At 44.6% G+C, this 15,854-nt stretch overlaps 2 protein-coding genes across 2 annotated transcripts; both read left to right on the plus strand.

Moving 5' to 3' along the window:
• The first annotated feature begins 1,888 nt into the window (after positions 1-1,888).
• On the plus strand, positions 1,889-8,590 carry LOC109467242. Its single transcript, XM_019765184.1, has 6 exons — positions 1,889-2,706; positions 3,255-3,296; positions 4,377-4,483; positions 4,657-6,620; positions 6,699-6,945; positions 7,210-8,590. The coding sequence occupies exons 1-6, from the start codon at positions 1,889-1,891 to the stop codon at positions 8,352-8,354; spliced, it is 4,323 nt and encodes a 1,440-aa protein (XP_019620743.1). The 3' UTR covers positions 8,355-8,590.
• Positions 8,591-10,263: 1,673 nt separating this feature from the next.
• LOC109467231 lies at positions 10,264-15,021 on the plus strand. The gene is given in 8 exon segments (XM_019765174.1): positions 10,264-10,525; positions 10,580-10,974; positions 11,736-11,842; positions 12,109-12,185; positions 12,545-12,686; positions 12,807-13,998; positions 14,096-14,189; positions 14,192-15,021. Coding segments are annotated over 8 exon segments (3,099 nt in total).
• The last annotated feature ends 833 nt before the right edge of the window (positions 15,022-15,854 follow it).

Here is a 15,854-nt window from a genome sequence, read left to right on the forward strand (position 1 = left end):
TGTAGGCCATGGAGCCGAGGAGCTGGCCTGTGTAGGACCTGGTGCCGAGGGGCTGGCCTGTGTAGGCCCTGGAGCCGAGGAGCTGGCCTGTGTAGTCCCTGGAGCCGAGGAGCTGGCATGTGTAGGCCCTGGAGCCGAGGAGCTGGCCTGTGTAGGCCCTGGAGCCGTGGAGCTGGCCTGTGTAGGCCCTGGAGCCGAGGAGCTAGCCTGCAAACAGTCTGATTTCCAGACTAGGCTTTACGAATACGTCACCATTCTGCCCAAATATAGTTCGTGGAACTCCCCCTTCCCAGACCCCGACGCGCGGTACAAAAGGTGAGGTCACACCTGGGGACTTCCGCAGGTGCGAGAGGCGAGCTGGGAGCGTCAGTCTTACCTCCAACCTACAGGTGAAACTCACGTTTTCACGGACAGACCCGCTGTTCTCTACACTTACCGGTGACGAGGATAACATAGCGCTGACAAGACTAAACAGGTGGGTACGGCTGTCCGTATACTCAAACCCATTCAGCAATACATTAAGCTTACTGTTGAGAAAAAAAAAGTGTTGCCCAAATTTTATTTGCGGTATTTCACAGTTTTCAACTTTACATGACGTTACTAATAATGAGTTTCCTTGAAAGTTTCAGTGTTGTAGGGTCATGCCTATAGGTCATGGTGATCGGACAAAAATACGACACATTCATTTTTCTCTCCCTCTCTCCCTCCGTCTGCCTGAGCCCAGAATTCTATTTCTCAATACGTAACGCCAGTCACTGGACGTCTAAGGATATGTTCTCGATATCTTGTGATTTTCGTCTTTCTACTGTTCGCAGATCTGTAAAACGGCTTCGTCTGTCGTTACGACCTTCATGACCCCGATTATAGTAGGCAGTTGTCTGTCTGAAGACACCGCCCAGTCGCCTTTTGTCTCCCTCTACATATAGCAGTGAGTCATGGACTTGGGATTTTTCTGTTCCCCCTTCACTGTCTGACCTTCCCTACAGTCTATTTGGGTCCATTTTGCAGGTAGGAACGAAATTTGTCGCGGTCTTTATCTATTAATACAAGGTGTGCCCTTAACAAACATGGGGTGAGCCTGTCTACATGCATCAAAATTTGAAAGGTCTTTGAGTTGAACGACATGCATGGTAAAATAATGACAGGTAAAATAAAGGGAAATATCTTTGAGGCCACCGCAACACTAGCAGATTAGTGGTCTACTACGTGGATATATTTTATGCTTGTCTAGGATTTAAATCTCTCATTTTTGCTGGTTTTCAGACGTTTGTCAGTCAGGTCACGTAAGGCGCTAACGTTAGAGACAGACTAGAAAGTCCGGTTCTTTCAGACCCTTCAGGCAAGGTGACGTCTGCAACCATTATTAGCTCTGACGCGTTTACATAGTTCTGTAGTTGTGACGTTTTTGGCGACGCCTCTGAAGTATTTTGCATTTCTGAATGTCTGAAAGACAAACTGAGGCACGAAGGACTAGGAAACTGTTCAATTTCAGTTATTTGGCAATTTTGTAGTAGAGATATGCATCCAGTCCGGCTGTATACCACTAACGGGGATTCGTCTTTTTCTCTCCAAATTGTTTTTCTTTTAATTTAACATGCAATGAAAGATCAACCAACAGCACGGAGTCGGAGATCTCATACCTCCATGAAATATTTGGAGCCTTTCTGCATGCTTTTGTTTGTTTATTACGGAAATTGTAGTAATTAACATATAATCTATTAGAATTTACACAATCACGCAGAAATTCATCATGATACACAAACACACACACACACACACACCGTGATACACTTAAATAAAGACATACCCTCACGCAGACACAACATGAACACGCACACAAACCTCTTTACTGACTTGTGTTCTCTGTACCATTACCAGCCCGATCACCATGTCCAACATACTGCGTGTTGCGGGGGCCCTTCTCCCTGCAGACGTGCAATGCCGGAGGTTTATGGCGGCTAACAGGTATGACCTGGCCGAGACGGGGTACGACCGCGCCCTTCTGGCCGCCATGTCTGATATGGACAGGCTGCAGGAAGTGGAGGTACTGAAGAGCCTGGGAGACTTGAACGTGGAGAAAGGAAGACTCCACAAGACCGAAGCTCCGCGGAACTTGAAGCGGGGCCTGAACCTGTACAGGGCCGCGCTGCTCCGGTGTGAGGACCCGGGGGAAGGCGAGTCTCTCCAACATAGGGTCGAACTCACCGAGAAACTCAGGCAGAAAACGCCCATAGCTGGATCAACAAGGAACACAAGCATTAATTCTGTTGCTAGGGCTTCTGAAATCTTTCAAGACTTGGACAAGAAGCGGGCTAGTGGAGGCCATTTGGAAATCTTTCAAGACTTGGACAGTAAACGGACTAAAGGTGGTCATATGGAGTCCATCTCAGAGGGCTACACGAAGGTTCTTGTAGAAGGAATAGCGGAGGGTAACAATATGTTGCAAGTAGAGGCTATAAAAAGTCTCGGAGACGTGGACCTTAAGAGAGGAAGAGACTTAAAGGAGCCCAGACACTTGACCAAGGCGACAGCCCTGTACAGCACAGCCCTGGAGCGATGTGACGATCCACATGGGAAAACCGTCCTCACACATCGCTTACTGCACGCAGCAAAAGTCAGGAGAGACATGGCGGACAGAAGGAGACGGGTAGGTCGTAGCACATTTTTATACTGCAGTCATACTGAAAAAAATACCGCCCCCCTCCCTTTGATGATTTTTTTCACAGGACATTTTATTTCGTACGCAAGATGTGCAGTCCTGCATTCAATGTTGGAAAACATATATACGTCTGCGTCACTATGTTATAGTCAAAGTTTCAAAGTTTATTGCACAGCGATTGTCACGGGTACAATGTATGGCAAATAATAAGATTACTAGTTGGTATGTGTCTAACATAATGCTATATATATGGTCAACGGACATTGTATCTGACAGAATATTATAAATAACTACTGGCTAGAGAATATTTTGACTCTACGTGTACATTCTACATTATGCTAAACTATACACATGAAGGGTACAGTGAGCAGTTGTACCTAATTATAACGTTACTAAACATGTTCTATGGCTACTAAACAGAGTTTATACCAAGTTACTTGCCAGGAATGTTAAGATTCTACATACAAATGCTACGAAACGCTATACTATATACATGTAGTTGATAAAAATTCAGTGACTCTACTTATACAGCTATACTAAGATGTCTTTTTTGCATGGCATTATAAATGTATTGGCCTATATATAAAGAAAATGTGTCTGGACATGACATAAGTACATGGAATGTCTCTCTAGATGTGTTGGGTAATGTTTTAGTAGTCTTACATCGGATCATCTGCATTAGTTTGTGTCTCTCTTCGTCGTATGTGGGGCATGTCATCAGAAAATGATATTCGTCTTCAACTCCATCTTTGCATATATTATATCGACACTATTTAGGTTAAGATGACCCTAAAGGTAATGACCCTACTAGAGGTCACCTCGTGGGGTGGCCCTTTGTCCGCCATAGTTGAATGTTACATTAAAACGACTGCTCCCACTTCGCACTCATTGTTGCCTGAGCCGGCGACTACGGGATACATAAATGACGCTGTGTGAAGTCAGCCTTTGCTTGGGAATATAACCCATCTTCTGCTTCTACCTTCCGGGAATGTCAATAGTATTCTTTCGTGCTATTTTGATTGCAGAAGCAACAAGCAAGGGGAAAATCCAGGAAACGGAAATCCGACATGTCTTCTGCCACTACAACTCAAGGAAACAATGGCGTCATCAATAAAAGATTCAGAAGAGGGTGCGTATAACAGTGAGCAGATTATTATTGGAATGAGCAGAGCACTCTGGACTAATGCCTCTAACCGTTTACAGCTTAGAAGTACATATCCAATCTTTTGTCAAAATCTTCTCTGTTAGATAGCGGATCATAATCAACCCTAACCCCAGCGGGGGTCTTTACGCTTCTTCAAAAATTGAAAAATCTCAAGATTTATTCCAAAGATCTCAATATTTAAGACGAAATCTTGAGATATAAGACAATCTTAAGATTTTTCATGACAATCTCCAGATCTTTCAGAAAATCTTGAGATGAAAACAAAAGGTCTCAAGATCTTTGCAAATGTTTTCAAAGTATCTTGAGATTTTTCCATAGCATCTCGAGATGCTTTAAAAAATATCAAGATTGTTTAAAAGATCTCAAGTTTTTTCAAGATTGCTTTAAAAATCTTGATATTTTTTAAAGCATCTCGAGATGCTATGGAAAAATACTGACAGGTGACTTGCTTTCCTCAGAAGTGAACTGTAGATTTTTATCCTTAAAGCAACATTGAAAATATAAACCTGTCAATGCTCATAACTTTAACATACAATCATCTCTCAGTAACAGTGTATACACCGACCAGCTGCAAGAAGGCCTCAAGGCCCTGCAGACAGGGGACCTGGACAGGGCAGAAAAGCATTTTGCAGCTGCGCTTAAGGCCGTCCATTTCAAAGGTAATCCAATGTGCCTACAGAATACCACTGGAAAGGCATGTAAAAAAAAGTGTCATTTCTATCATCCCACTTTCACTAGTTTTGATTTCTATTAGCGTATTTCAGTATACTGCTGATTAATTAAACCCAAAATGATATTCAAGTTTCTAATTCAAAATTATTGTTGCGTTCAGATCCAAATAGAGACCAATATATAAAAGAGGCGGAGCCCCTGTGCAGGTTAAGCGATGTCTACATGGAAAGAGGAAAGAAGTCGAAAGACGGAAGTGACTTCACCAAGGCTGCAGCACTCCGTAATGCCGCACTGGTCAGAGCAAGGACAGAAGACAGAGAAGCCATTAAACAAACAATCCTGCAAGTTAGCCAGTCATTTGTTGAGCACGTGCTGGGGATCAAGCAAGCAGTGAACACCAGTAAAAGAGGGAAACACAAATCAAAACTTAAGAAAGATCGCGAACATGTAGAAAAAGAGATGAAACAAATCGAGCAGGAGATCGATCCTTATAGTCTTGATGACGATGATCCAGAGATAAGAGAAGTGGAGAAGCAGAGAGTTAAAGCGATCATAACACTCTTCCAAACTATTGCTGCACAGAGAAAAACGTTCATAGTTGACCTTGTAGATGAATGTATAGAGGTAATGGGTTCCCTTCCCTGTAAGTACGCTATGATAGGCCTGGGTTCACTGGCCACAGGGTTAGTAACCCCGTACTCTGATCTGGAGTTCGCCATCCTGATAGAGGAGGAAACAGAGAGTAACGTCGGGTATTTCCGCAACCTCACTCACTATCTGCATCTCAAAGTCATCAACCTGGGAGAAACCATCCTCCCGGCCATGGCAATCAAGTCTCTCAATGATTTTTCTACAGACCCACCGAACAGCTGGTTCTACGACTCTGTAACGCCGCGCGGGTTCGCGTTCGACGGATTCATGCCGCATGCAAGCAAGACTCCACTGGGCAGGGGTGAAACAGCTGAACTTATTCACACACCAAGTGAGATGACAATTGTTTTAATTGAAGACTTGCAGCGTTACTTGCACAAAATCAGGCAAGACGACATGACTTTCCATTCCAAGAAAGGCTACCATCTCGCCACCATATTGGGCAATGTGTGTTTGATCACAGGAGAGCAGGACTTGGTCGATGTGTATTCCGCCTTGTGGACTCAGAAACTCCAAAGCAGTGAAGGGGTAATACCTGCGTTACAGGCATCGAGTATTATGAGCGAAAATACAAATAACCAAACATTTACATTCGAAGATCCAACATCTAGACTGCTAGATGTGAAGAAAGACATCTATAGATTTTCGACCCTTGCGGTGTCGTGTTGGGCGCTACTCTATGGTATACAGCCCACCACAATATGGGAGACTATTCAGATTATGAACAAGAACGGAGTCATCAACAGTGAGAACGCGCATCACTTGATGGTGCTGGTCAGCATCTCAGCAGAACTGAGGCTGCGGACATACATGCACAACCGTGGACAGGTGGAGAACATGTCAGCCTTACCGTCCATATCTGATAACACAGATATGGGGGAGAAGTTGAGGAAAGTGTTTTACTTCTCCAATACAAAACAACTGATGAGATACCATTACACAGCAACACCATTGAAGGTCTTTATTCTACAACTTACCGAAATATACCCATCGACGGTAGAACCACCTGTTCTGTTTCACAACTCACCAACCTTACAAGCAGCCGTATATAAAAGTCTGTGTGAGTACGAAAAAGCAAAATCATGCATGGAAGTGGCACTACAGCATGAGGTTGCTAAACACGGCGAGGGAAGAGAACATCCTGACGTTGCTGCGTTACTCAACAACTTGGGTGTCGCCTGGAGTCACCTCGGTGATTACAGAAGCGCCGTCAGCTATCATGAACAGTCACTACAGATGGAGCGAAGTATCCATGGTGAAGACACTGAACATCCTGACATCGCCCAGTCACTTCACAACTTTGGTAACTCCTGGAGTCACATTGGTGATCATAGAAAGGCTGTCAGCTATTATGAACAGGCACTACAGATGATGCGGGGTATCTATGGTGAGGACACTCCACATCCTGACATTGCCACGTCACTAAACAGCTTGGGTACCGCCTGGAGTAGCCTAGGTGATAACAGAAAGGCCGTAAGCTATCACGAACAGGCACTACAGATGAGGCGGAGTATCCATGGTGAGGACACTGAACATCCTGACATCGCCCAGTCACTTCACAACTTGGGTAACGCCTGGAGACACCTTGCTGATCACAGAAAGGCCGTCAGCTATCATGAACAGTCACTACAGATGAGGCGGAGTATCTATGGTGAAGACACTGAACATCCTGACATCGCCCAGTCACTTAACAACTTGGGTAACGCCTGGAGTGACCTTGGTGATCACAGAAAGGCCGCCAGCTATTATGAACAGTCACTACAGATGAGGCGGAGTTTCTATGGTAAGAACACCGAACATCCTGACATCGTCGAGTCACTTTACAACTTGGGTAACGCCTGGAGTGGCCTTGGTTATTACAGAAAGGCCGTCAGCTATCATGAACAGTCACTACAGATGATGCAGAGTATCTATGCAGAAAACACTGAACAACCTGACATCGCGCACTCACTTAACAGCTTGGGTACTGTCTGGAGTCATCTTGGTGATCACAGAAAGGCCGCCAGCTATCATAAACAGTCACTACAGATGAGTCGGAAAATCCATGGTGAGGACAAAGCACACCCTGACATCGCCGGATCACTTAACAACTTGGGTAACGCCTGGAGTGGCCTTGGCAATTACAGAAAGGCCGTCAGCTACCATAAGCAGTCGCTACAGATGATGCGGAGTATCTATGGTGAGAACACAGAACATCCTGGCATCGCCGCGTCACTTCACAACTTGGGTAACGCCTGGCGGGACCTTGGTGATCACAGAAAGGCCGTCAGCTATCATGAACAGGCACTGCAGATGAGACGGAGTATCTATGGTGAGGACACTGAACATCCTGACATCGCCGCGTCACTTGGCAACTTGGGTAACGCCTGGCGGGACCTTGGTGATCACAGAAAGGCCGTCAGCTATCATGAACAGGCACTACAGATAAGGCGGAACATCCATGGTGAGAACACTGAACATCTCGACATCGTCAAGTCACTTCACGGCTTGGGTAACGCCTGGGCTGACCTTGGAGATCACAGAAAGGCCGTCAGCTATCATGAACAGGTGCTACAGATGATGCGGAGTATCCATAATGAGGACACTGAACATCCTGACATCACCGGGTCACTCAACAGCTTGGGTGCCGCCTGGAGTAACCTTGGTGATCACAGAAAGGCCGTCAGCTATTTTGAACAGGCACTACAGATGAGGTGGAATATCCATGGTAAGGACACTGAACATCCTGACATCGCCACGTTACTTAACAACTTGGGTACCGCCTGGTGGAACCTTGGTGATTACAGAAAGGCCGTCAGCTATCATGAACAGTCACTACAGATGAGGCGGAGTATCTATGGTGAGGACACTGAACATCCTGACATCGCCGCGTCACTTAACAACTTGGGTAACGCCTGGAGGGGCCTCGGTGATCACAGAAAGGCCGTCAGCTATTATGAACAGGTACTACAGATGAACAGGAGTATCCATGGTGAGGTCAATGAACATCCTGACATCGCCACGTCACTCAACATCTTGGGTGCCGGCTGGTTGATGTTTGGCGATCACAGAAAGGCCGTCAGCTACTTTGAACAGGCACTACAAATGATGCGGAGTATCCATGGTGAGGATGACGGACATCCTGACGTTGCAAAGACGCTTAAGGGGCTGAGTCTGGCTCGTAGCCTCATTGTTGATCGCGGAGAGGCCACCAACTGTCAAGAATAGTTACGTCAGAAAATGTTGGCAAAAGACTATCATCATGACATATGCATAACTATATAACAACTTATGTTACATGGTAATCTGTGTCATGCCAAGTGCTTCAATAGAAGAAAATGTCAATTGGAACTTGTCAGTGATCATTGTCAGACAATTATGAATGTGAACCATGTCTTAGTTCTCAGTCTCTCTAATTCAGAATACACTGGGAAAGGAGAACAACACATAAAGAACAGCAACTTCCAATGTACATGTATTGAATAAATAAACCAACGTTACGAGTCCAAGTGCTTGAATTCAATTCAATTTATTTAAATCAATTGGCATGTACATAGATTCACAGAAAATGTGAAATGAAATTCGTTGACAAGTACAGTAAAAGCTCTCAACATGAAGACAACGATTAAAAGCAGCATAATTAAAAACCAGTTAAAAATACAATTTAAGTGATGAACAGAGTTCAGTTCTTATACAAGTTCGTTCAGTTCTTATACAGTTCGCTCTAGGGAAGAACGAAAGTTCATGTCTCTTTGTACGGCTTTGTGAAGTCATAACATGTCTGACTCGCCGGAGGTCATAGCCACTGTGTAAAGGACGGGAAATGAAACAGTTCAGCGGGTTGTCCTTATCGTCCAGGATACTCAGGAGGACACGTAGTGTTGCCTGGTCACGTCTGGACGCCAAGGTCGGCAAGGAGTTCGGAGAAATACCCATTATTGATTACGACCCACAGTTTGCCACGAGGCCTGTATCTCTCCCTCTCAATCCAGGGTGTCGTCGCTCCTGCGGAGGAACTCCTCCCTTGACTGGCTTCATTCTTGTCTTTGTCTGGCCAAGCAGGGCCTGTAACATACCTTACAAATTTTGCGTCAAAATATCGCTGTACTAAAGGAAATAGAGGTACCTTGAATAGGCGTAAGTACGATGTTGTGAAAGAGACGTTAATGATAATTCATTGTGGTGTTGCATATCATAGGCCATGGCCTCATTGGTCATCATTTTTGCGTACAGAATTTATGTTATTAAGGACAACACGGCCAACTAACACCACCGAAGTTTGGTTGAAAAAAAAAACTGACAACAGTCGGGAATTTATAACCTCAATAACAAAGATTGCTGATCCAGTGGTCATCGGCAAATGTGTACAACAATATAATGGCTGCTAGCCAGTTGGGGATAGCGAAGGACTCGTTGTGTATATTTGCCTAGGTCCTGTACGAACCACCTATTACTGGGATTTCGACCCGTCATGTCCTAGAGTCGTATTGTAAATATGCTCAAGCGAAAGTAAAACAGGTGTATGCATGTCTGTAAAAAAACTAACAATAAAACACGACGGGAGCTCATAGTATCTAAATTCTGTTTTGTCTGAATTCGAGAAAGCGTTTTAATTGTAACTGTCAGTAACACAGCATTGGAAACTGTTGGAAAGTCCCGCGTATTTTTAGCCGCTGCTTCACAAATAACACCTTTGTTTACTGCTGACACCTGATGCCGCAGGTATTCACAATGACGTCAGGAGGTCATGGGAATCCCCTCGCAAGTCGGGACTTACCAGTGTTCTTCTTGTTAAGGACACAACCGAGGAAAACACAGCCTACTATCCCTTAGAGATGGTTCTAGGAACATCAGTGGGACCACTGGGCGACAGACTAAGGCGAAAATCTACCCCTTCGGCGTTTTTGTGCTTCTTTCTTCCGACTATTTTGCATCCGTGTAGCGGAGGTAAGCAGAGATTTTTGGTACCTGTTAAAGTCGCAAGTTGAACTAGAGACAGACTTGACTAAAGTCATAAGATTACGCCATCGCACTTGGTATTCCCCTTCCGACACTTCTGCACTTCCTGGCCTCTGAAAGTCATTTTTAGACCTTGTTAGTGACTTATGTTCTCTGTACCATTGCCAGCCCGATCACCATGTCCAACATGCTGCGTGTTGCGGGGACCCTTCTCCCTGCAGACGTGCAATGCCGGAGGTTTGTGGCGGCTAACAGGTATGACCTGGCCGAGACGGGGTATGGCCGCGCCCTTCTGGCCGCCATGTCTGATATGGACAGGCTACAGGAAGTGGAGGTACTGAAGAGCCTGGGAGACTTGAACGTGGAGAAAGGAAGACTCCACAAGACCGAAGCTCCGCGGAACTTGGAGCGGGGCCTGAACCTGTACAGGGCCGCGCTGCTCCGGTGTGAGGACCCGGGGGAAGGCGAGTCTCTCCAACATAGGGTCAAACTCGCCGAGAAACTCAGGCAGAAAACGCCCATAGCTGGATCAACTAGGAACACAAGCATTGACTCTGTTGCGAGGACTTCAGAAGTCTTTCAAGACTTGGACAGGAAACGGGCGAACGGTGGCCATATGGACTCCATCTTAGAGGGCTACACTAAGAACCTTGTAGATGGAATAGCGGAGGGGAACAATCTGTTGGAAGTAGAGGCTATAAAAAGTCTCGGAGACGTGAACCTTAAGAGAGGAAGAGACTTAAAGGAGCCCAGACACTTGACCAAGGCTACAGCCCTGTACAGCACAGCCCTGGAGCGATGTGACGATCCACATGGGAAAACCGTCCTCACACATCGCTTACTGCACGCAGCAAAAGTCAGGAAGGACATGGTGGAAAGAAGGAGACGGGTATGTGTTTTACTTCCTAAAATAATATTGTGTACAGTTGCCAACATGTTTATCGTGTTTATTCAGGTGCTAATTGTGAATCTGTTGTTAGATAAATGTTTGGTTAATTGTGAACTATAATTATTCAGACGGGTAAGGTTTGCTTCGTTCATAGACCAACATCTTGAGTTTTGTGTTTTGGTACCGTTACCAACATACCTCACAAAGGCATGCTATAACCAAACCTTAACTCATATTGTTTACAAAAATATATAAGCGACCATACATGTATCTCTTAGCGGATTGCTGTACCTCACGCTATGACACTAACTACTTGCCTCTGCTATGCAGTAAATGTACAGGTGTATTAAAGTGATCCGTCCTTTCCCTTTGTTATTGTCACCTGTGTACCAACAAAGCTCCTGTGTTTGTGGTAACCGATGACCTTCTGACCTGTACGGTGTTATGTTTGCTCAGTCTACTGTTCGTTGATGAATGAGTAGACAGTGTTGCATTACATGTACATTAGTGGGTATACAGTGTTGGTTGTGTGCCTATTAACGGTTGTGTGATGCTGTTCACTTATAAATTATGAAACATGAGCCAAACAAGTTGTATAGCTGCACGCCATGCTTATCAAAGGGTGGGACGTTGCTGCTTATGTAGTTCATCCATGTGTTAAAGGTAATTTTTAACCTTTTCTTTGATTTTAGTAGTCGATTGTTATCATCTGTAAGCATTTGGTATCTCAGATATCATGGTTGCTACTTGGTACTTTTCAGATGAGTCCAAGGGACAAAAAGACAGACAAGTGGCTGCCAGGTGAATCTAAGAAGGTCACTTCGACTATTCCTCAAGGTCTTGACCTCTATATAGCGAATAATTTAAGGTGAGTGACGGCAATCGAGTTTTCATGTCTTCTATTCAGTCGAGTTTCATCCATGTTTTAACATGTGAACCATCCACCCAACATCCAGGGCTTTCAGACAAGTCTTCACGGTAAAGTTATATGTAATTCCTCTCCCATGAGGCAGCACAAAGAACATGCAGAAAACGGAAATCAACACTTCAATATCTGTCCTGCCAATGCTGATATTCCGCGTGATTTATTTCTGTTTATAAAGCAAATAAGTATTACATGATCCTGTGTTGCAGGGTGTACAGAGAGCAACTACAGAAGGGCTGCAGGGCCCTGCAGACAGGAGACCTGGACACGGCAGAGAAGCACTTTGCAGCTGCGCTCAGGGCCGTCCATATCAAACGTACGTACCTAAAAAAAGTCAACACTCGGAAATCATTTTAGGAAAATAACAAATTCAAGTCTAATTGAAATTTGGCACTGTGTATGCTTCATGTTATAATTCTAAAATCACCATTAATAAAGCACAGACAAAATATCACTCACGACAACGCCCTCTATACGTTATAAGGAAAACTGCAAAGTCCTAAACTTAGATACATTATTGGCAGTGCTAAATAGTACTCAAGCCACCAGTTTAAAGAGTTGATTTGTGCGAGTTGAAATATTACCGATTAGTTAAAAATCTAGTCACTGGCTTTTATAACCTTAAACTGTTGTTAACTTTAGATCCAAATACAGACAAATACAAGAAAGAGGCGGAGCCCCTGTGCAGGTTAAGCGATGTCTACCTGGAAAGAGGAAAGAAGTCGAAAGATGGAAGTGATTTTACCAAGGCTGCAGCACTCCGTAATGCCGCACTGGTCAGAGCAAGGACAGAAGACAGACAAGACATCAAACAAACAATCATACAAGTTAGCCAGTTATTTGTTGAACACGTGCTGGGGATCAAACATGTAGTGGACATCGGTGACTCAGTGAAACACACATCAATAATGAAGAAAGACCGAGAGCATGTAGAAGAAAAGATGAAACGAATCGAGCAGGAGATCGATCCTTATAGTCTTGATGACGATGATCCAGAGATAAGAGAAGTGGAGAAGCAGAGAGCCGAAGCAATCTTAACATTGTTCCAAACAACAATTGTTGAACAGAGAAAAACGTTCATATCTGGCCTTGTAGATGAATGTATGCAGGTAATGGGCCCCCCTCCCTGTAAGTACGCAATGATAGGCCTGGGTTCACAGGCCACAGGGTTAGTAACCCCGTACTCTGATCTGGAGTTCGCCATCCTGATAGAGGAGGAAACAGAGAGTAACGTCGAGTATTTCCGCAACCTCACTCATTATCTGCATCTCAAAGTCATCAACCTGGGAGAAACCATTCTCCCGGCCATGGCGATTAAGTCACTCAATGATTTCTCCTCCAAAGACCCATCGAACAGCTGGTTCTACGACTCTGTAACGCCGCGCGGGTTCGCGTTCGACGGATCCATGCCGCAAGCATGCAAGACTCCACTGGGCAGGGGTGAAACATCTGAACTTATTCACACACCGAGTAAGATGACTAGAATCATGCAAGACGACCTGACTATGTATTTAAAGAAAAGCTACCATCTCGCCAGCATCTTGGGGAATGTGTGTTTGATCACAGGAGAGCAGGACTTGGTCGATGTGTTTTCCGCCTTGTGGACTGAGCACCTCCAAGGCAGTAAAGGAGTAATATCTGCGTTACAGGCATGGAGTATTATGAGCGAAAATACAAATAACCAAACATTTACACTGGAAGATCCAACATCAAGACTGCTAGATGTAAAGAAAGAAATCTATCGATTTTCGACCCTTGCAGTTTCGTGTTGGGCGTTACTCTGCGGTATACAACCCACCACAATATGGGAGACTATTCAGAAGATGCACAAAAACGGAGTCATCAACAGTGAAAACGCGCATCACTTGATGGTGCTGGTCAGCATCTCAGCAGAACTGAGGCTGCGGACATACATAAACAACCGTGGACAGGTGGAGAACATGTCAGCCTTATCGTCCATGTCTGATAACACAGATATGGGGGAGAAATTGAAGAAAGTGTTTTACTTCTCCAATACAAAACAACTGATGAGGTACCATAGTACAGCAATGCCATTAAAGTCCTTTATTCTAGAACTTATCATCATATACCCATCGACGGTAGAACCTCCTGTTCTGCTTCACAACTCACCAACCTTACAAGCAGCCGTATATAAAAGTCTGTGTGAGTACGAAAAAGCAAAATCATGCATGGAAGTGGCACTACAGCATGAGGTTGCAAAACACGGCGAGGGAAAAGCACATCCTGACATCGCCCACTCACTTAACAACTTGGGTAACGCCTGGAGGGAACATGGTAATCACAGAAAGGCTGTCAGCTGTTATGAACAGTCACTACAGATGAGGCGGAGTATCTATGGTGAGAACACCGAACATCCTGACATCGCCGACTCACTTAACAACTTGGGTCTCGCTTGGAGTGACCTTGGTGATTACAGAAAGGCCGTCAGCTATCATGAACAGGCACTACAGATGAGGCGGAGTATCCATGGTGAGGACACTGAACATCCTGACATCGCCATGGCACTTCACAACTTGGGTAACGCCTGGAGTTACCTTGGTGATCACAGAAAGGCCGTCAGCTTTTATGAACAGGCACTACGTATGAGGCAGAAAATCCAATGTGAGGACACTGAACATCCCGACATCGCCACGTCACTTAACAACTTGGGTAACGCCTGGGCGCTCCTTGGTGATCACAGAAAGGCCGCCAGCTATAACGAACAGGCTCTACAGATGTGGCGGAATGTCCATGGTGAGGACACTGAACATCCTGGCATCGCCACGTCACTTACCAACTTGGGCAACGCCTGGAGGCTCCTTGGTGATCACAGAAAGGCCGTCAGCTATTATGAACAGGCACTATCGATGATGCGGAATATCCATGGTGAGAACACTCCACATCCTGACATCGCTATGTCACTTAACAACTTGGGTGCCATGTGTGGGTTTCTTGGTGATCACAGGAAGGCTGTCAGATATTTAGAACAGGCACTGCAGATGTGGCGGAGTATCTATGGTGAGGATGACGAACATCCTGCTGTTGCAAAGACACTTAAGGCCCTGAGCCTGGTTCGTATGTGCGAGCTGATTGGTTATCACGGAGAGGCGGCCTACTATTAAGACTAGTCACTACAGACGTGGTCGGTAGCAGGTTATTACGATAACGGAAACCACATTCATCATAGGACGACTTCTGTAACAGAATAATTTGCGTCATGCTAAGTGCTTCAATAGAATAAAATCTTAATAAAATCTCAATCTGAACTGTTCTAGTATAGCTTATACTGATGTTAAGTAAACCTGAGTCAAATCACCTAGTTTTAAGTTTTCAGTCCATTTAATTCAGCCAGAATATACGGAGAAATAAAATAGCACAGCACACAAACAATACCTACTTTAAAAGCAATGAGTAAATAAACTGACTTCATGCGTTTGGTAGTTTAAGTTCATTAACTATGACCAACAGTTTGCCATGATGGCAATGACTAGTGTATTCCGTGGGAATAAGAAAAAAATCGCTACAACTAAGAACGCTAAACACCGTGTCATAACGATGTGAACTGTGGTTTCCATCATAACATGTACATATATTGAATGATAGGTTAGATTAGTACGCTAGTAGAAATAGTTTACAGTCATTAAGTGTTATTTGCCATACGTTGTACCTGATTGTTGCGCAATAAACTTTGACTTGACTTGTTGATTGATTGATTGATTGATTGATTGATTGATTGATTGATCGATTGATTGACTTGTCATCAAGGACAACATGGCCGACTCACACGACCGAAGGTTCGGTAGAACACAGGAGTGGGACAACTTAGCGGCAAATCAATATAAAAATCTATTATTTTCCTCGTTAAGAGCTGTAGCAAACAAAACACAGTTATCAGAACTGCTCGTCTTCCATTGCTGTAACCGTGGGGTTTAACCAACGCGAGCGAGACTTTGCT

The sequence above is a fragment of the Branchiostoma belcheri genome, unplaced genomic scaffold (assembly GCF_001625305.1).
Source record: "Branchiostoma belcheri isolate BF01 breed outbred unplaced genomic scaffold, Haploidv18h27 scaffold179, whole genome shotgun sequence".
NCBI classification, from domain to species: domain Eukaryota; kingdom Metazoa; phylum Chordata; class Leptocardii; order Amphioxiformes; family Branchiostomatidae; genus Branchiostoma; species Branchiostoma belcheri.